The 22,578-nt window shown below is 41.2% G+C and overlaps 1 protein-coding gene across 1 annotated transcript in view; it reads left to right on the top strand.

Annotated features, from left to right (window-relative positions):
- Positions 1-3,160: 3,160 nt before the first annotated feature.
- Positions 3,161-22,578, top strand: part of DDI2 (DNA damage inducible 1 homolog 2) — a 50,329-nt gene continuing 30,911 nt past the window's right edge. The window contains exons 1-5 of the mRNA XM_023582708.3: positions 3,161-3,570; positions 13,082-13,211; positions 16,492-16,731; positions 18,387-18,513; positions 21,990-22,117. Of these exons, the coding sequence (XP_023438476.1) occupies positions 3,433-3,570; positions 13,082-13,211; positions 16,492-16,731; positions 18,387-18,513; positions 21,990-22,117 (763 nt within the window). The 5' untranslated portion in view covers positions 3,161-3,432. The remainder of the gene's footprint in view (positions 3,571-13,081; positions 13,212-16,491; positions 16,732-18,386; positions 18,514-21,989; positions 22,118-22,578) is intronic.

Raw genomic sequence — 22,578 nt, 5'->3', positions numbered from 1 at the left:
CAAAAAGTATAGAGGGGAGAGTTCCACTGGAAGATGCAAAGGCTGGTGATGACTGAATGGATGGGGCTGAAATCATTGGGCATTTTTTTCATTCACATGTCTGAGGGTTTTTCTGGTTATTGGCTGTGACCTTACCTGGACTCTTGGCTGGAACACCCACATGTAGTCTATTACATGAAATTTTACTGCATGCGGATAGGCTTCCCCCCAGCCTAGCTTCTGGGTTCCAAGAGAACTAGGCAGATGCTGTACTGCCTTTTATGATGTACCCTTAGAAGCCACACAATGTCACTTCCGCCAGAGTCAGTCTGGCATGATTCCAGTAGAGGAACAGAGATCCTCCTTCTTGAAGGGAGAAGCATATAAGGCCACATTGTAGGAAGAGCACTGTTACCATCTTGGAAAATACAATGTGGCACACATGGGCACCTGAACAGCACTAGAAAAAAAGCAAACAAAATTAATGAACTCAAGAGTCCAATTACAACTGAATCCACCTGCCAATCTTACAACATTTCCCTGCTAAACTTGCTTTAACTTGCAATGGTCATTTCAAAGCTCTGCTGTAACAGGTACTACGAATCTCTTACCTAACACCCATTACCAAACCCTTCCTTTTTTTTTTTTAAAGCTTTATTCTTTTACTTATTTCTCTCCCCTTCCCCGCCCCCCAGTTGTCCGCTCTCCGTGTCCATTTGCTGTGTGTTCCTCTGTGTCAGCTTGTATCCTCGTCAGCGGCACCTGGAATCTGTGTCTCTTTCTGTTGCGTCATCTTGCTGTGTCAGCTCTCCGTGTGTGTGGTGCCACTCCTGGGCAGGCTGCACTTTTTTTGCACTGGGCAGCTCTCCTTACAGGGCACACTCTTTGTGCATGGGCCCCCTACACAGGGAACACCCCTGAGTGGCACGGCACTCCTTGCATGCATCAGCATTGCGCGTGAGTCAGTTCCACATGGGTCAGGAGGCCCTGGGTTTGAACCTTGGACCTCCCATGTGGTAGGTGGACGCCTTATTCATTGGGCCAAATCCACTTCCTGATTACCAAAACCTTTCTTCCTAATCCATGTCTTTTAAAGAGGTTGGAAAAGCTAAATTCTCTCTTTCCCAGCCTCTTTTTGCATCTATGTGACCCAGTTCTGGCCAGTGAGAGACAAGTAGAAATCTGGGCAAGACTTCTGGGCAATCTCTTGCCTTGAACAGAAAAATGACGCATAGAATGGAGGCAGCCAGCCAGCCTGTAGCCTTTTGGGAAAGGATGAAAGAAATGCACAAGTATTGGCCCTGTTATCATAAAGACACTGAACCAATGAAGCTGTCTATGTCAAGGCTTCCAATTATGTGAAAAAAACACAACAACACTTGTTAGATGAAAAAATAAAGATGATATATAAATATACATATATATACACACACACACTCTCGTTTATTTAAGTACTGATTGTCAGGCAATCCATTGCTTGTTGCTATAGTCACTCTCTTCAACCCTCTGCTTCTCCACCTTCTCTCTTTATTCTCCACAGATGACCTCCTCAAGCAGAGAGGGTAAGGCAGAGAAAATAAAACTCTTCATCTGGTGTTGGCAAGGATGCAGAGAAATAGGAACCCTTGCACACTAGTTGTGAGAATGTAAAATAGTGCAGCCACTGTGGAAAACAGTTTGGCGACTGGATTTGGGGAACGGAAAGTTCATACCAAAGGGAAGCAGAGTTTCTATTTTCATTCCCCTCACCTGCTCAAGCAAATACCATGAAATGGATTGACATAAAAATGGGAATTTATTAGCTCACGGTTTGGAGGCTAAACGAAAGTCCAAATCAAGGTGTCATCGAAGTGATGCTTTCTTACAGAAAACTGGTGTTCTGAGGCTGGCCGCCGGCACTCCTTGGTCCTTAGCTTGTCAGGAACTTGGTGTTGCCTCCTTCTCTCTCCCTTTTCTTCCGGGTTCCACTGATTTTACCACAATAAAAAATTTAAAGAAAAAGTCTTCAGCTGGATAAAATGAATTAATCTCAAAGAGATTGAGAATTTGGGAGAAAAGGAGTTGATTTTACTGTACAATGTTATCAAGCTGAACTAGCCTGAAGTCTCCATGGGGATACAATGTGAGCAAAAGGACATAGTTACTTCTCTCCCCAGGTTACATTTTGGAGATGTGACTGCTAGGTGAATCAGAATATATTCAAGTACCCTGCCAGGATAGAGCTAGGGACACGGACAATTTTTTTTCCTCTGGTCATTATATTTCAAGCTTCCATGCAGACCTCTACCTTACATGCCAGTGTTACCTGAAAGTTAGTTACACTTTAAGCTCTTTCATTAGTTTTAAGATATATCCTTGTTTCCTTTATGTTATTAGCACAACACTAAGCTAGGAGTACCTCTGCAGGTGGCCAATCATTCACTTTATAGACCATTAATAAGTTATGCGGCTTTAAACAGGCTGTTTCACCCACAGAATAGCAAGTATTTATTGAGCAGATTCTAAGCTGTGTCCAATAAAGGCACAGTGCTAGGTGCTGGACAGTGCCAGGAAAATAGACACAGTACAAGTAGAGAGAAAACTACTTACGAGGTGGGGGCAGGGGAAGGAGCAAAAAGACAGTTACTTTCAGTCGACCACGTGGCTGGAGGTTAGAGTCAGGTGAGGGTTCAGGAGGTAAGGTTGGAAAGGTAAGTTGGAGCCAGACCCAGCTAGGCAGGGTAATTTTGGTTTTAAAATCGCTACGACAGAGAGTGCATTAATCTCTCTGAGTCTCAATCTCTACCTCGGAAAATGTGTTTTAGAACTACCTGCTTAATTTTATCAGTCTTCTCTGTTAAGTTGAAGAGTTCCGAAAGGACTAGGACCTGTGTTTTTATCCACTTTTGTATACCGAGCGCTTAACACATAGTAAGCGCTTAATAATGCCTGTTGGATGAATAAATGAGTTCGTGGAACCCTGCTTTGATTTCAGTTGCTAAATCATGTAATACACGGCTCTTTCGCGGCATTCCCTTCCATCCCCTCCTCTTTGCTCGCCCCTACTCCCGCGCCCCTCCCACGCCCCGCCTCCAGCCCTAGCGCTCCAAATCTCCTCCTGCTTCCAGCGCCCCTTCCTCGGCCCCGCCCCTCCACTGCGTCGCGAAGGCGGAGGGGGTACGGCCAGCTTTACGGCAGCCGCGTTGCGGCGGGGCGGGGCGCCGGGCGGCCGGCGCGCTTGGCGGCAGCGGTGGGAGGCAGGCCGGCAGACAGGCAGACGGACTTGCAGGCTGGTGGCGGCAGTGTTCGCTCGTGAGGGCGGTAGGGAGTGAGTCACTGAGCGTGTGTGAGGGAGGGAAGGCGCCAGCGAGCGGGCGAGGAAGCAGCCCGCGCGGTCGGTCCGCAGCACCAGCCAGGCCCCGCCGCCAACGCCCCTCCGCTCCGGGCCGAGCCGAGCTGGGTCGGGCCCGGGCCATGCTGCTCACCGTGTACTGTGTGCGGAGGGACCTCTCCGAGGTGACCTTTTCCCTCCAGGTCGACGCCGACTTCGAGCTGCACAATTTCCGCGCGCTGTGCGAGCTCGAGTCCGGCATCCCCGCAGCCGAGAGCCAGGTACGCCGGGCAGCGGACGGGGCCTCCCGCCCCGCCTGGGGGCTCATCCTTTCCTTTTTCCACTGATGGAGAATGGGAGGAGGACCTCAGGGCTGGCCATTCCCAGCTCGCCCCCGCATCCGGGAGGGATCCGGAATCGGTGGTTGCCCCCACGCACCCCGAGCGTGGAGTGGGGTGCGAGGGGAGGGAGCGGAGAACGCCGCCGCAGACGCACCCACTGCAACGTGAGGGGCGAGTGGACTCTTTTGGAGAACTCCCCCCACTTTCTGGCTCTTTCGTCCCCTTTCCCCTAATTCGATTTTGGGGTGTAGTTGTGGACCTTGTAGGCTCCCTGAGTTTTCAAGGGTTCATACATCCAGCTTCCCCAACCAGAAATACCAGTTTGGATCACTGTGGTAGGTAGATGTTCATTTGATTTTTTTGGAGAGGGTTCCTGCCTAAATGTATGTAATTTACCTTTAAATGTCCCAATTTGCACCTGAAATGAGGGGGAAAGTTTGAGACTTGCACCACTTCGTTTTGAGGTTTTGGGAAAAACTTTTAACTACCATAAGCGTTTCTGGCTCTGTTCTTTAAAAAAAATCATTGGTTCAACTCAGGTTGTTTGTTTCTCTCTTTTCTTCCCTGGTGGTAGGCCAAAAGCCCTCTTTCTTTCAGGTCACAGGTTAGTGTTTGGGTCAGTTCAGAGCTCAGTGTTTTATAAGGATATTTGCTTGAAAATGGTGTAGTATCTTATCTTCTCCTTAGTGTAATTTGGTTGTTTCATTTCCCTATCCTCCATGAAAGAAGTTCAACTCCTTTTAACACTTTAAATAAAGTAGTTTATTCTCAGAATGCTTCAGGGCTGCCACTGGTCTTTATCAAACACGATTGGGAACAGTAACTCTGTAGCCTTCACATTAAAACACTTAAATCCTGACTTGATAAGTAAGAGTTGGAGTACATAATCTAAACATTGAAGGAAATTACAGAAGTCCTCCAAGGCCCCAGAATGTAAATCTTGATTTTCTACTGCAATTATGAAATAGTTCCCCAGACCATCACCCCACCACTGCTTTTTCTGCCCTGTGTTAGGGTAAACAGATGTGTCAATATTTTGCTCAGAAATGAGTGTGATTACACTTTGAACATTAGAACCTTGGCATAGAGCAGAATATCAAAAAAGAATTTAGTTTGGGGCACCAAGCGTCACTCAAATATGCACTTTGGCAACAGGTACCAAAAACTGGTAAAAGGGATTTTTTGCAACTCCTATAAAAAGTTAGTCTACAAAAACTCAAGAACCAATTCCTGTTGATGAATCCCCTCATATAGAGAACTAGGAAAGGACAGTTTATGTTCAGAGAGAAAATCATCTCTTAAATTTTTGAAGATAGCTATTTCAATTCTTCTATTTTCTCTAGCTGCTGTATTACCCTGATTATAATCACCAGCTAGTAAGAGAAATAAGAGATTAAGGTTTAAATTGGTTTTGTTATTGGGGCTTGGAAAAAGAAAGATTGAAATTGTCTGTATTTCTGTACTTACTTTTAAATGAGGTACCGGGTATTGAACTTGGCACCTCGTATGTGGGAAACAGACATGCAACCGCTGAGCTACACTCGCTTCCCTCTCTTTTTTTTGAGATGGCTGTATTCAGAAAATTTAAATTAATTAAGGGTGGTGTCACATTTGAAAGGGAAGTAATTTATGGTCAAGGTAGGCACTGTTTTTGCCAGTTTTAAGGATAGGAAGAGCTTACTAATTGAACAATTAGATAACTCCAAATTCTTTCTTGATTGTTGTCAATGTTTTGGTATTTACTTCCTTCACAAGCCATATTAGCGTATAGAAATCTGGACTCCCACCAGTGTTAAACTTGTATTACATAGCTGTAAACAGCTCTTGTTTTTCAAGTTTGTTCTGTTGGCTCCATTGTAACCTGACAACACAGTGTCTATTTTAAGCTGTCTGGTGGTCGGTTGTCTTTCATTTACTTGCCGATCAGGCGGGAACAGGATCCATCCTAGACACTTGAGTCATTTCCTTTCATCAAATCATAATAGTAAACATCATTAGAGTTTTAACCCACAAATATATGTCTTCTTCCCTTACTTGAGTCTCCTCCCCCTATTCACCTCCCAGGGTTCTCCCACATTACTCATTTTCCCTTCTTCCCTTGTAATTCTCCTGGTCTCTTTACCTCCTCTCATTTACCTTCTCCATTCTCATTCCTTCGCCTCTCTTTTCTGACTCCATTACTTCAAGGGAGTATATATATTTTTTATATTTTTGGCTATTCTTTTTGGCCACTGTGTGTCCAGACCACTGGTCTCCAAACCTTTTCCGTCATGTACCACTATCAGTAAAATGCTTTTAAACGTGCATCCTTGTTACATATATGATACATTATATATATAAACTAATTAATATATAATTTATATACATCATGTATATAAACTAATATTTTATGTGTGTTATGTGCATATAATACACTTCACATGAATTATATACAGAAGTAATACATCATCTACATTATAAATAAGCATAAAATAGAATTAAGGAAGGATGAAATAAAATGAATTGAAATGAACATTCTAGTATTTTTGGTTTTCTTCCCACACCCTTAAAAAATCGTCTTCATGCCTTCCTTACCTTGGGAATCACTGGTTTAGAATTCAGTCTTTCATATCAGCATCGATTGTGCAGGAGCATGTATTTTGAAAGGTGATCATTTTTAACAGCTACATTCTGATTATGGTGGTTATAATGCCGTGTTGAGCATGGTAACAAATTTAGAATAGAAACCATCTCGCCTTTTACATGTGATTAAAGCTGGGCATGTTCCATCTCTTAATACAAGTATGGGCTTGGAAGCCAGACATGGCTCTGCTTGATGCTTTGCTGCAGACTTGACTGCGTGAACTTCAGTTGCCAGAACTTGGCTTCAATTTAAATTAGTCTTCAAATTTTAAAAGCATCATTATAATTTACCTCTGTAGGCGGCCTGTGGTAAACTTTGTGCAGAATGTGTAAGGACCGTCGAATAAAAGACATATTTTAAAAGTCAAATAATAGCAGTAATTATGATCTGCAAATGCAACTCTGCACACAGCACGATTTGTTGTTTGTAAAACACTATTTTAAACTAGTGGAAACTGAAATTCTCTATTGTTGCCGTTTTTGGTATGTTTATTTTTACAGGTAAATTTCGTGTGTTTTTTTACCCTGATAAGTATTACGTATTCACTATAGAAATGTTAGGAAAAATATAAAGAAGAACATAATCACTTCTTACATCATAATCCAGAGATACTGTGGTTTACTTTTTTAATGTTGTTTTTTTTTTTAAAGGAGGTACCAGGGATCAATCCTGGAACCTTGTATATGGGAAGCAGGAGTTCAACCTCTTGAGCCACATTCGCTCCCCACAATTTTATATCTTTTTTCAGTTAACACTATATTGTCAGAGTTTTCCCATTACAGTTCAGATTCTTCAAATTTAAATATATATATATATATATATATATATATATATATATTTTTTTTTTTTAGGAGGTGCTGGGGATTGAAGCTGGGACCTCATATGTGAGAAACTGGGAAACAAGTGCTCAACCACTTAGCTACAACAGCCATAGTCCTCCCTTTCAGGAGAAATTTATAATTTTAACAGCTGTGTAATAGTCCATCATATAAGTGTGATATAATTTATTTAACAACTTCTCTGTTGCTGTTAATTTGAATTGGGGAAAACTGGAAGCAGTTATGAGCAGCATTGCCATGGACATCCGTATATTGTCCCCATTCCTGATTATTTTCTCAGGACAAATTCTTGGATCTGGAATTACTAGGTCAAAGTTATAAACTATTTGAGAGACTTTTAGTAATATTGTGAAATTGCCCTCCAGAAGGATTGAAAAGTCAAGGTGGCTATTATATGGCCATTATATGTAGAGCAGACTCAACTAATGGTAGACACCATTTGAGTCATTCCAAAAGGTTTTATGGCCAGTTTTTGGTCCTCAATGCTAGAAATGCATTGTTAAGGTTTTGTTAATTGAAGGCTTGCTCATCTAGATCCAGAAAACATTTGACTTCATGCTTAAAAGTTTTGGAGTTTTATTAACTAGTCTATTGCTAAATGTTGATTAGAATTAGAATTCATTCTCAAGGATGCCTCCTCTGGAGTAAGTACAAGCAGTTGTGCTAGTTCTGCAGATTAAGACTTCTAGCTGTTCAAGTTTTCCAGTCTGTTGTATGGTCTCATAAGTGCCAAAACTTAAATTTTGATCATAGTGGCCTTTGAGTTGGATAAGTTGAATTGTGAAAAGTGTCACCTTTAAGTCTGGAATTCTGTTACCAAATTTGTTTGGCATGGTACAGATTTGAAACCATTAGTTCCAAAGGAACACATATTAAGTTTGAAAATTACCACATAGACTTTCTCTGAGATTTAAGCTGTCAAATAATTATTCGTAGACTTCTCTAAGTCTATTCTAACTAAAAGAAATCAGTTCTTTGTGGCAAACAGGGCAAGTATTATTTCAGCTAAGCTTTTGTTTACCTTATTTGTGTTCTTGGCCTAAAATGAAGTTCACCTGCTGTTTTGTCATTATAAAGAATGTTTTCCTCACCCACGCTCCCCAATATCTCTAGGAAATTGGGGCAGATAGCAGTATTCCATATTTCAAATGCTTGGTGTTAGTAATTAACTGGATCTTACATTTTTATTGTTAAATCATACTGACTTTAAAAAATTATATTGGGAAGCAGACTTGGCCCAGTGGATAGGGTGTCCGTCTACCACATGGGAGGTCCGCAGTTCAAACCCCGGGCCTCCTTGACTCGTGTGGAGCTGGCCCATGCACAGTGCTGATGTGTGCAAGGAGTGCCATGCCATGCAGGGGTGCCCCGCACGTCGGGGAGCCCCACGCGCAAGGAGTGCGCCCCGTAAGGAGAGCCGCCCTGTGCGAAAGAAAGTACAGCCTGCCCAGGAATGGTACCACACACATGGAGAGTTGATGCAGCAAGATGACACAACAAAAAGAAACACAGGTTCCTGTGCCGCTGACCAGAAGTGGACAAAAAGAACACTCAGCAAACAGACACAGAGAATAGACAACTGGGGTGGGGGAAGGGGTGGGGAGAAGAGGAGAGAAATAAATAAAATAAATCTTTAAAAAAAATTTATATTGTCTTAGGAAATATTGTGGCAGTTGAACAGTGATGGGAGTGAGGTATTGCATTCATCAAATGGGAGTGCAAGCAGTGAGGACTTGGTAGTATTCCTTTCTTTATGTTTGCAGTGGACATTAAGCACTGGACAGTATTTTGATCCCCTTGGTGGTTATAGCCCTGGCTCAATAGTACTTGTTAAAGTCACCCAACTAATTCACCAGACCAATATGTACAGTTAGAATATGTCACTCCCCAGGAGACTGAGCATGTGTCTTTATGTGTACTGATAATTGAGTGTCTGAACCTGGAAAATTAAGGAGTACTTGGACTACTGTTGACTTCATTATATTGTCTTCCTTCTTGCTACACACCTCAACCTGTGGAACTTAAGATTTATGTTTTGTTTTTTCCAGGCAGCCCCCAAGTTATAATATTCTTGTGTTGGTTTACAAAAAAAAATTCTATGTTTGATTATGATGGTTTTGCTATGAGATAACCTGCTTAAGTGAAACCATGTGATTGGGGTGATAGAGTGACAGGTACAATCTGTTGTAATGTTTTAATTCTGCATATTGAGAGTGAGAACTAGTAATACTTTCCTAGCCATGTATAGAACTTGTAAAGTATAGTTGAACCTGCAAGCTCTGCAAATCAATTTTTTGTTCATCCCCAATGTTGGAGGGAACTAAATTTAGTTTCCTGTTAGTTCTGTTCCTCAGGTTGATGTAAATTCTGAGAACAAAAATGACAGAATCACTTTTTTTCCAGTTTAAATCCTGCATTTTCAGTTTGGTGCCATGCAGCCTTCCTGTGAGACCTCTGAGGACACGTGAGGAAACACTGTAGAATGTTGGTGTAGCAGAAAGACAATGTAATGATTAGTCCCAACTGCTTGTTCGAGAAATGGGAGGCCAGGACCAGCCTAGTGACAGAGCCAGGAGAGGACTCAAGTTCCTTAGTTTGCTTGTGTCCTGGTGAATCGCCCTGAAAAGTGAATCCTTAGAAAGAAAACCATTCACAGCCTGAGGTTTATTCTGAATGCCCCCCCAAGCATGATAATACAGGGCAGGTTTTCATGTTCCTTCATGCCTTTGTGTATTCTTTTTTCTTTTCCCAACACATTGTTTCATCTATTTTTTATGCTCTCAGTTTTTCTTCAATGTTTGATTTCACATCATAAAAATATTTTTATTGGTACTACATTCCTGGCCCTTTTGCATCTGTATTTAATTATTATTTTCTGGGTTTTTTTTTTTTCTTTTCACTTTTTTTCTTCCATTCATACACATTAGAGTAATAAATTTTGAGGGTGGTAGAAGAGAAGGAAGAGTGCAGGAAGGGTAATATTTGGAAACAGTTTGTACCGGCCAGTATGCAAGCTCATTTAAAAGTATGTACACGTTTTAAATTGTGGTAACTTGTACACAACATAAAATTTCTTTTTAACCACTTTCAAGGGTACAATTCAGTGCCATTCATCATTCTCACAATGCTGTGCCACCATTCCCACTGTCCATCTCTTACCAAAACTTTTTCATTATTCCAAACAGAAACTAAACCCATTAGACATTAACTTTCTATTCCCCACCACCACCAGTAATCTGTAATCTACTTTCTTTGAATTTGCATATTCTAGTTATTTCATGTACATGAAATCATACAATATTTGCCCTTTTGTGTCTGGCTTACTTCACTCAACACGATGGCTTCAAGGCTTATCCACATTGTAGCATGTATCAGAACTTCATTCCTTTTTATGGGTGAATAATATTCCACTGTATGGACTGTGTACCACATTTTCTTTACTCAGTCATCTCTTGGTAGATACTTAGGTTGCTTCTACCTTTTGACTACTGTGAATAATGTCATGAATACTGTGAACATCTGTGTATAAATATCTGTTTATACAGATGTTTTTTATTCTTTGGGGTAGATACCTAAAAGTAGGTTTTGCAGTGGGGTATATATACCTAAAAATAGGATTTCCAGGTCATGTGGCAGATCTGTACTTGAACTCTTTGAGGAATCACCAAAGTGTTTTCCACAGTGGTTGTACCATTCCCACCAACAAGGTATAAGAATTCCTATGTCTCTGCATCTTTGACACACTTCTTTTCTTTCTTTTCATTGTTTTTTTTTAATAACCATTCTAGTGGGTGTTAAGTGGCATCTTACAGTAGGTTTGATTTGCATTTCCCTAATGGCTAATGATGTTTAACATCTTTTCTTGTGCTCATTGGCCATTCTGTTTTCTTTTTCAGGAAAATGTCTGAGTCCTTTACCAATTTTTAATTGTTGTCTTTTTATTGTTCAGTTTTAGGAGTTCTTTATATATTCTTGATATTAAACCTTTTTCAGATATATAGTTTCCAAATATTTTCTCCCATTCTGTAGGTTATCTTTTTTCTTTTAAAGATTTATTTATTTATTTGTTTGTTTGTTTCTCTCCCCTTTCCACCCCCCACCCCCCACTCCGGTTATCTGTTCTCTGTGTGTATTTGCTGTGTCTTCTTCTTTGTCCGCTTCTGTTGTCAGCAGCACAGGAATCTGTGTCTCTCTTTGTTGCATCATCTTGTTATGTCAGCTCCCCGTGTGTGCGGTGCCATTCCTGGGCAGGCTGCACTTTCTTTCGTGCTGGGCAGCTCTCCTTACGGGGTGCACTCCTTGCGCGTGGGGCTCCCCTACATGGGGGACACCCCTGCGTGGCACGGCACTCCTTGTGCGCATCAGCATTGCGCGTGGGCCAGCTCCACACGGGTCAAGGAGGCCTGGAGTTTGAACTGTGGACCTCCCATGTGGTAGACGGACGCCCTAACCACTGGGCCAAGTCCGCCACCTGTAGGTTATCTTTTCACTTACTCGATAATACCCTTTGATGCACAAAAGCTTTTTAATTCTGGGAAAATCTAGTTTATCAGTTTTTTTCTTTTGTTGCTTGAGCTTTTGGTATAAAATCTAAGAATCCATTGCCTAATATAAAGTCCTGAAGCTATTCCCCTATGTTTTCCTATTTTAATTCTTTTTTTTTTTTTTAAGATTTATTTATTTCTCTCCCTTCCCTCCCCCCCACCCTGGTTGTCTGTTCTCTGTGTCTATTTGCTGCTGCTTTGTCTACTTCTGTTGTCGTCAGCAGCACGGGAATCTGTGTCTCTTTTGTTGCATCATCTTGTTATGTCAGCTCTCTGTGTGTGTGGCGCCATTCCTGGGCAGGCTGCACCTTCTTTCGTGCTGGGTGGCTCTCCTTACGGGGCGCACTCCTTGCACGTGGGGTCCCCTACGCGGGGGACACCCCTGCGTGGCATGGCACTCCTTGCACGCATCAGCACTGCACGTGGGCCAGTTCCGCACGTGGGCCAGTTCCACACGGGAGGGGCAGCAGATTTGGCCCAGTGGTTAGGGCGTCTGTCTACCACATGGGAGGTCCGCGGTTCAAACTCCAGGCCTCCTTGTCCCGTGTGGAGCTGGCCCATGTGCAGTGCTGATGCGTGCAAGGAGTGCCCTGCCACGCAGGGGTGTCCCCCGCATAGGGGAGCCCCACGCGCAAGGAGTGCGCTCCGTAAGGAAAGCTGCCCAGCAGGAAAGAAGGTGCAGCCTGCCTAAGAATGGTGCCGCCCACATAGAGAGCTGACACAACAAGATGACGCGACAAAGAGACACAGATTTCCTGTGCTGCTGACAACAGAAGCAGACAAAGAAGAAGATGCAGCAAATAGACACAGAGAACAGACAACCGGGGTGGGGGTGGGGGGAGAAGGGAGAGAAATAAATAAATCTTTAAAAAAAAAATTAAACCCAAGATGATATCCATGACTTCCACAGATTCGTTTATCTTTTAATTGAGGAAATATTTCTCATCAGTTATATAACAGACCTTATTCTAAGCATTGGAGCTATAGCGAACAAAATGAAGTCCTTGTCCTCAAGTAGCTTGCATTTTAGTGAGGCAAAAAGACAATAAACTAGTAAGTGCATAGTATGTTAGGTGAAGTTATGTTTCAAAAATTGTAATTAAGGAAGACCTCTGAAGAGGGAATGTTTGATCAGAATAATGACTGGGGAATGCACATTCCTCAGAGAAAAGAACAAGTGAGACAGCCCCAACAGGAAGCTTGATCCCTGTTATTTGAGGAGTAGCAGTTGTGGTAGGAGATGAAGTCAGAGAGGGAGGCAGGGCCAAATTATTTGGGCCTAGTAGGTGATGGGAGGACTTGGTTTTATGCTAGGTGTGTTGGGAAACCACTGAAGGGTTGAGCAGGGAGCAACAGTATCTGATTAAGGGGAAGCCTGTGGTCTTTCTGCTTTATACGCTGTTATTTCTTGGTTCTTTATGCTCTTACACCTTTTCTTCTTGTAGATTGTCTATGCTGAAAGACCTCTCACAGATAACCACAGATCACTGGCTTCTTATGGCTTGAAAGATGGGGACGTTGTGATTTTACGACAGAAGGAGAATGCAGACCCTCGACCTCCAGTGCAGTTCCCAAGTAAGACATCCCATAATGGTTTGCATCTCCTAACACAGGCATCCAGCGGTAGCACAGCCTAGTGATTTAGAGTGGAGGGCTTTGGAGAAGGACTACCAGGGTGCAGATCTGACTCTGCCCCTTGCCTTGGACGAGTTATTTAACCTCTCAAATCCATTTCCTCATCTGTAAGATAGGTACAATAATTCACCCCAGCTCCTAGAGTTGGAATGAAACTAATGCTTGTAAAACCTTTACCTCATAGCAAGCCCTCAATAATGTTAGTTTCTTTTGTTGTTACCAGTGATAATTATACAATAATCTTTATCCTTGCGAAGGATTTTGGAGTTAGATGTGCCTGACTTTGACCGACTGACTTTTGCTACTTTGTGTCTGGCCTTCAATGGCAGACCTTTATTTTCTGATCAGCCAGGCATTTGCACCCAGATATCCTGTGATCTCATAGTTCTGTTGAGGGTGAAAAAATCCTCCTTTATAGTTTTATATCATTAACAGATGAAGCTCAGATTTTAAATGATGTCTTTGAAGTTAAATAGCCAATAAGTGAAAGCACAGTAAGAAAATCTTGGTGCTTTCTTCATTACACTGAACTTTATGAACATTAAGCAGCTGAATCACCAGTTTCTGCTTTCCTACCAGCTGTATTAATCATGTAAAGAGGAATTTACATATATATATTCATATATATTCATGGCTCCATCCAGAATAGGTATTTAAAATCTATGCATTAGGATTTAGGATCTCTCTTTGTCTCTGAAATAATTGGCAGAAGTGTGTGTGTGTGTGTGTGTGTGAGTGATGGGGAGAGGGTCCATAGATTTCTACAGACTCAAACAGATTCATAACCCATAAAAAGTTTATGTATTCCTGATGTGTAACTACTTAATGAAATGTATTCTTTTTTCCCATTCCCTCCTAGATTCTGGTGAATACCTTTAAGCAGTGTTTAGTCTCTATCTAGGTCAGCAGGTTTTTAAGTTTATGGTAACAGATGATAAGTGTCTGGGTAATGACAGGCTTCAGCCTCATAACACAGTGCTTTCATTCAGCCTGAAACTGAAGCCAATAGAGACCATCAAGCACCATCCCTACCACATCAGGAGTACGTTAGATTCTTGGTATTATTGCTAAAATGGTGAAAATATGCCACACAAAATTTTACAGATATAGCTAACCAGAGCTCTCACTGTTTAATTCAGAGAGCTTGTTAATTAACCGAATCTTCTACTATTTAATTTAGAGAACTGAGGATTTGCCTCTTTTCTCCCCCCATACTTTCCCATTCAGACGAGAACCTAGTAGGTACAAACAAAAACGTGGTTTATAAGGCAAATAAGTTTTTCGAAGTTATTTTGAAATGAATGGACACTCAAGATAATATGTGTAATAGGAGTGGAGGTAAAATAGCCAGTAACTCTAAAGATAATGTGTAAAAGGCGTGGGGATAAAATATCTCAACCAGCGAAGAACACCCACCCATAGTTGATACAGAATAACTACACAGAGAGACCATGCGCTCCAGGCACCTTTTCACTGGTTGGTAGTTCTAGTGTGTATCCTAGCTGCCAGCCATAGTGTGTTTGAAGAAACAGGCTGGTTAAACCCATACCAAGAGGCAATAACCTTAAGCATTTCCTCTTTCTATTTGAGGCCCAAAAGGCTTTAGACTAGCCCAACACCCGGGAGAAGCATGACTATCAGATATATATTTTTTGAGATTGAAGAAATGTGGACTCGCTCAAGTCTAGCCTCTCATTCTGGCTCTACTTGTTTATTTTTCTAAAAAAATAAAATTCTTAAAAATAACAGTTTCATTGAGATGGAATTCATGTCATACAATTCATTCATATGAAGAATTTTTAGTATTAATATATTTGCAGTGTTGTATAACCATCACCATACTCAGTTTCAGAACATTTTTGTCACCTTATAAAGAAGTTCTGTACCTATTCCCCATTTTCCTCTAACCCCTCTAGCTGTAGGCATCCAACCACCAATCTACTTTCTATCTTTATGGATTTGTTTGTTCTGGGCATGTCACATAAGTGGAATCACACAGTATATGGTCTTTTTTGTACCAAAATTCTTAAAAGAACCAAAACTACCTTTTACTTTCCTTTAATTGTAATAAGGTCAACTCATCCTAGATTATGGAACCTGGCAGTTGCAGCTCCCTAAACGTTTTGTGGCTTTAGCTGCACTAAGCACTAAGAACCTGTGTGAGTCCCTTCTCCTCTGCCTTTCTCTCCTGTAACATGATAGTACCCACTCTTTCCAGGAGCCTGAGAAGAGTAAGCAGTGATGCACAGATGAACGTGCACGCTCAGAGCACTGTTAAGAACCTTACAACCAATAGGTTTAGCACAGACTTGCAGAATTTAACATCTAACATTTGTGCTAGTCACTTGATAGGTGTTTCAGTTTCCTAGCTGCTTAAACAAATAACGTATGATTGGTTGGCCTAACAACAGGAATTTATTGGCTCACAGTTTCAAAAGCTAGAAGGCTTGCTTCTTCCTGGGGTCAGTATTTTCTGGCTGGCTGGCAGTCTTTTGGGTCCTTGGCTTTTCTGTCACGACAATGCATGCGGCAGCATTTTTGCTTTCTCTTCTGGGTTCCATTGGTTTCCAGCTTCTGACTGCTCCCCGTGGTTTCTCTGTGTGTGTCCAGGTTCCTCTGTTTATAAGGACTTGAGCTATTTTGGATGAAGGCCCACCCTTGTTCGGTTTGGGCACACCTCAACTAATAACATCTTTAGAGTTCCTATTTATACACGGGTTCACACCCACAAGTCCAGGGGTTGAAACCCGAACATGCCTTTTGAGGGGGAGATGATGCAGTCCCCAACAACAGGGTGGTATTCTTTCAGTTGTCAGGGCTCTCTGAAGTTTGTCAGAACAGGTTAGGTATCAAAGCAGGTTAGGTGTTTTCTTAAGAACCATATCTAGATTTAGGAAATCAGGTTTATTGAAACTAGCTTTAATGTTTTAAAAAAACATAAAGTTAATATCACATTCTGAGATTTTCATAAGCCAAAAGCTTGGGGTTACTACCATTGCTCCCCCCACCCCTTCTTTTCTATTAGTTCACCCTCATGGACTCCACTCTTTAAGCTAGCACGAGAAGGGTAGCGAGAAAGAGCATGGAGGAGTGTTAAAAGAGTGTCTCCAGTTACCATTTAATACCATGGTTTCTTAGATGAGCAAATGTTCTGTTCCTTTCAAATGTTTGTTTTTATGGAGTCATTTGGAGTAAACTTTGAATTGATTTTCCCCAACAGACTTACCCCGAATAGACTTCAGTAGTATAGCTGTGCCTGGCACATCAGGCTCCCGGCAGCAGCCCCAGCCACCGGGAGCACAGCAGTCCCACACATCTCCTGGAGAAATTGCTTCATCTCCTCAGGGCTTGGACAATCCAGCCTTGCTCCGAGACATGTTGCTGGCCAATCCCCATGAGCTGTCCTTGCTGAAGGAACGTAATCCACCCCTGGCAGATGCTCTGCTCAGTGGAGATCTTGGTAAGCTTATAAACCTGGAAGGCTGTCAAGCTGACCTGAAGTGAAGTAATTGTGTCACAACAAATGTAGAGAGACTCAAGCAACTTGTGTGTTCAGCTCACTGCTACGTGAGTTACTGAAAATATCAGTTGGTCTCTGAGAGGTAAATTAGTGCTGACATTACAGGCTGAGTTAACTGGCAATAGTGATAGAATTTTAGGACTGCGTAGAGCCCTCATATTCATCTAGACCTGGGGTTCTTACAAGGGGTCCATGAGCTTGAAATTCAAAAACATTCTTCTTGTGGGGATGTGTTGGTGCGGGTGTGATATATTTATTAAATAATACTCAATATAGTGTGGACTTAGTAAGGTGTTGTTGGTTTTCACCTCACTGGCAAAGGGGTCTGTGGAACAAAAATGGTTAAGAACCCATGATCTAGACCAGTCCCTCATTTTACATCTCTAATTGTTTTTAGCACACAGTTCAGGTACTAATTTTCTGGCCTATTCAGTTGAGCCTTAATTGAAGAGAGTATCAACAAGCCAGCTGATGCCAGTTGAAATGCTTTTATTGTAGGAAACAGGTCCAGTACCCTCAGCCTGTATGGCAAATGGAGCTCCTTTATACTTACCCAACCCAGGTTTTGGTGATAATAGCGTTGTTGCTAGCAGTTTGTTTAGAGCTATATTTGAACCATTGTTTTTTTTTTTTTCAGGAGGTACTGGGGAATGGACCCAGGACCTCATACATGGGAAGCAAGTGCTCAACCCACTGAGCTACATCTGTTCCCCAATGAGAGTCGGGTTTTTTTTTTTTCTTTCTTTTTTTTTTTTTTTAGGAGGTACTGGGCATCAAATCTTGGGCCTTGTACATGGGAAGCAGGGGCTCAAACAATGAGAGTTGGTATTTTTATTGTTTGTTTATTTTTAGGAACTACCAAGGATGAACTCTTTCATGTTTGGCTTCTTTTATGTAACAGTGCTTTCTAGATTCATCCTTGCTAATACGGTTCATATGACTGTTACCTTGACTTCTTAAATTTCTTATGTCAGGATTTCTAGTTGCCAAAGTCTGTGATGATGACACCTGACAGTTTTCAAATTTAAATGCATCACTATTTAAGAAATAGCAAAATAAAGATCCTTATAATACATGTCTTATAGCAAATAGTGTTTGCTCCTTAGTGATTTTACTACTTATTGTCCTCAGGACACACAAAATATAGGTTAGCAGTAGTTTTGCATTTAATTTATCAGGTTTAAGTGAGTTAAAAAGGAAAGGAAACTGGAAAGAAAAGGGAGGCTTTGTGTGCTCTGTTTTCTTCCTAGTTATTAGGATGATGAGGGCAAGGCAAGGGGAGGAGTGGGGCACATTTAATTGCCACACTGATTTAAATTGCACAGTCATTATCTCTGAGTAGAAACAATGTGATGTGTAACTTAAAAGAATAAATGATCTTTGCAAATACTTTATTTCTTTACACTGCTTTTAAGTGAAGAAATAGTCTTACCTGTGGAATAGAAACTAAATGTAATTGCTCAATCCAAATAAATTCTGGGCATCCTCTCTGCATCTCTTATTGTTGTATTTTGAAAAATGGTTGGTGTGGAAAAGTACTAATAAAGAATGAAAATGCAATGGGACTTAGATATTTTTCCCCCTTACTTTTGCAGAGAAATTTTCTAGGGTCTTGGTGGAACAGCAGCAGGACCGAGCCCGTAGAGAGCAAGAAAGGATTCGTCTTTTTTCTGCTGACCCTTTTGATCTTGAAGCTCAGGCAAAGATAGAAGAAGACATAAGGTAATGGCTTGTCTCAGTTTTCTAGGGCTGCCATAACAAAGTACCACAAACTTAGGGGGCTTACAACAATGGAAATTTCTTGTCTCACAGTTCGGGAGGCTAGAAGTCCTGAAACCAATGTTTTGGCAGGGCTGTGCTCCATCCAAAATTGGTAGGGGAGAAGCTTTCCTTGCCTCTTCCTGGCTTCTGGTGGTTTACCAGGAGTTCATCCTGTTCCTTGGCTTGCTACTGCAACACGTGAATCTCAGCCTCCGTTGTCACGAGGCATTTCATGTCGCGGTCTTCTTTCATGTGCCAGTGTCTCTTCTCCCTTTCTTATAAGATCACCAGTCATACTAGAGTAAGGGCCCACCCTATTTCCAAATAAGGTCATTTTCAGAGGAACAAGGGTTTAGGACTTCAACATAGCTTTTTGGGGATACAGTTCAACTCAGGACGTGACCCCTTTGCCAAGTAAGACTCAGACAGTGCAGATTTCCCATACTATAGATCATCTTGCATTCGGTGGGAATCTGCTTTAAGGTAGCTTCTCTTCTTTTCCATCTCCGTCTTCTTTCTCCCAAAAGTATAAGGACTCCCTGACAGGCAGAGACGGCATCATTAAACCAGCTCCAGGTAGATGACCCCACCCCAGGTCTGAGGAGAAGCCAGCATCTGGTAAGAGTTAGGCTGGCTATGCTGGCTATGTAGGCTAATTTGATCTTCTTTCCTTAAAATATGTGAGTCCTGATCAAATCTGAGGCTTGAGAATGACTGGATTAGAGAAACAGCTTTCCGTGAACGGTGCCTATAGTCCTAAATTTGTTTTTCCTCCACCGTCCTTGTATTGCGCTCTGTGGGTAAACTGGTTGTTGGACCCATTTCTAGTACTAGTTTCTGTAATGCAGTGGTTCTCCCCTGGGGCTGAATTAAAATCATGTGAGAAGCTTTTAAAAATAATTAGAATCTTCAGGCATGGAACCTAAGCAAATACAATGATTCTGATGCCAACCTTGGTTAGCGTAAAAGTCACAAGCAAGAAATTGTTCAGGCAGTGCCTTTGAATAAAAGAACAACCCTCTTCCCCCTCACATTTTGTTGCTAGTTGTGAAGGCCAAAATATAACTAAAATGAACCTTTAATTGTGATGATACTACTTGTAGTCTGAGTAGCCTTTTAGGGGCCGTGCCATCCTCTCTGTGGTTACTTAAATGAAGCCTAACTTGATCATTACATTACACTCTCAGCTTGGCAGTCAAATAATGCTTTTCTTATTTGTCTGACAATATTTGAAATCTGAGAAATATAAATTGTATACCAGTATCAGTCGATAGCCTACGCCATTCACTGGTGTTCCTTTTAAGTGTTCCCATTAACTGTATCTGATACTAGTGCATTTCTTTGAGAAACATCACATTAGTTAAATCTACTCATAGAAATAGAAAGATTTTTGTGTGCTCTGAAGTAGACCCTTTTATAGTTATAAGGGAGAACTGACAGACTTTTCAAGAATAGTTATTTTCTTTCCAGGGAGCTGCGGGGGGCATCGTGGCCACACCTTGATTCTGCACTGTTAGAAGAATAGAAGTGAAGTGGGGCATGTCCATGTGGCTCATGTTTCTTCCCAGCAGTGGAGAAAATGCATCCATTCTTTCAAAGGAGAAAACCTTGTGCCACAAGAAACTATAGCCCAGAATAGCTAAAGGAACTAGTGTTATTTCTGAGGACCCTTTACTGGTTGGAGTCATTGCTAGGTCAGAGTTACAGAACTAATTTTATGTTATTTCTAAGTTCCATCATGTGGCTTTGGCAGAAAGCTGTGTAATTACATCAAATGTCTGTCAAGAGTTTTATTTGGTACACCATACTAGTGATTATACAGGTTATATGCATGCTGGTATATAAAAGCTTGCTTGACTAAATTAAACAAGTGTGCATTGGTTTTCTGAGATGTCTAATATATTTATTTATTTATTTTTATTATTTTTTTAGGCGGCACCAGGTATTGAACCTGGGACCTCAGATATGGGAAGCAGGCACTCAACCACTGAGCTATACCCACTCCCCTAATATCTTATTACAGAAAAGCTGATAAAACCATCAATTTAATTGAGCTAGAATACTATTACAAAAAGGACAGGGGAGGGTACTACATATTTTCAGCTTTGCAGGCCACCTGCTGTCTGTTGATGTTGCTCAGCCCTGCCACTGTAGTACAGAAGCAGCCATCAGCAGTATGTAAATACATGAGTATGGCTGTTTTCCTGTTAAGCTTAATTTACACAAACAGGTGGTAGGCTATAGTTTCCAAGCCCTGGTTTACAGTATAGCTTACCCCCAGATCTTGAACCCTATTTTGTCATTGTCTCAGTCTTTAGGCAAGTTGCCCAGCCCCTACTTTAGTTTCCATATTCCACACATGACTGATGGTAATATTTTATTTTTAGGGGTGTTGGATAGTTAAAAGGAGTATGGGAGTGAAGACATGAAACGTTCGAGTAAGCTAGAACTCCATTTATATGTTTTTGTTGTATATGATTTAGGATATGTTGAATTTTTGAAGAAATGGTTTGATGTACCAGGTGAACTATGATAAATGTATTTGTGTAATTTTAAGGTAGCTAGCTAGATTTGTGCATTTTTTGCTCTTATGTTAGTTTTGTATATGAGGCTTTATGCCTCTCTATACAACTCTATAATACAAATTATTATCTTCAATTCATGGATTTGAAAACACAGTCTTGGAAATAAAGTGGCAGGTATGTTTGGCTTCAAAATTATTTCATAGCATTAATCATAAAAGCAGTTGACATTTATTAACCACTGACTGTGTGCCAGACACTCTTCTAAGAACTTCACAAGTATTATCTTAATCCTCACAACAACCCTATGTGGGTAGGGTAAAATGAAGCACAAAGAAAAGAGGTTAAATCATTTGCCCAGGCTATGTAGTCAGGAATTGGTGGAGCCAGGATTCAAGTCTATTAGCACCCACATTCCTTACCTCTACACGAGTGCTCCCTTGACATCATGACATTACTAAGGAACTATGGTTTCGTTAAACATATGCAGTTGAAGTATCTATGTATTATGTTTGCAAACTATTTTATCACACCAGGTATAGGAAATGTACCCAGATACCCTCAATTAAATCCTCAGTTAAAATTGGAGCATTCATGAAATTCTGATATTCTACATAATTAAAAGTATTATGACCCTTGCTTTCCAGAAGTTTATTTTCCTATTTGAGCTTGTAGAAGGATCATAATTGTTTTATGTAAGGGTAATTTTTAGACCTTTATGTTTTCTACCTCTGTATCTCAACCTGCCTTCCTACTGAGTCTCCTGGTTCAGTATAAAGCACCCATTTCATTTCCATGGCTCAGCTGCTGTAACTAGGGCAAAAGATATGCAGAGTTCTATTTTGAATGTTATGACATTGAAACAGATTTCTCGTGGAAATAATGCTTTTAGTACCTGGTTTTGGTCTGTTACAGGCAACAGAACATTGAGGAAAACATGACAATAGCTATGGAAGAGGCTCCGGAAAGTTTTGGCCAAGTAGTGATGCTTTATATTAACTGCAAAGTGAATGGACATCCTGTGAAAGCCTTTGTTGACTCAGGTGATGCCTCCATCTTTCGTGTCTCAGTCTTCCAATTCTGACCTGACACAGGGGGAAGGAAAGACTCTAGTGTCCAAAGGATGGCAGTTGTCCTTTGGACTTCTAACAAGGGAATATTGTTTCATTTGCCAATCTTCTTTTGTTTGTAATAGGTTTATTTCTTCATACACTTTTTAAGCAGTTTTATATTTTGTGGTCTCTCTTTTCTTCCTGCTTCCCCTTATTTTGCATCCTGAATCTCTAGGAAACCTTGGTAAAAAACAAACAACCAAAAAAAAAACTGGGAATAAATAGATTTAGAGTAAGGAGCTATAAGAAGGAGTCATGTAAAGTATAGGTCAGCTATTTTAGCCTGTTCTGTATGCCAGCACTTTTGTCAGGAGCTTTGAGGAATGCAAAGATAACATACAGGGTGTTTGAAGAACTAACATCCAGGTATGGAGACAGGCAGTTTCTCCACT

The sequence above is a fragment of the Dasypus novemcinctus genome, chromosome 9, assembly GCF_030445035.2.
Source record: "Dasypus novemcinctus isolate mDasNov1 chromosome 9, mDasNov1.1.hap2, whole genome shotgun sequence".
Taxonomy (NCBI): Eukaryota; Metazoa; Chordata; class Mammalia; order Cingulata; family Dasypodidae; genus Dasypus; species Dasypus novemcinctus.
This window is presented reverse-complemented; position numbering and strand designations above follow the sequence as displayed.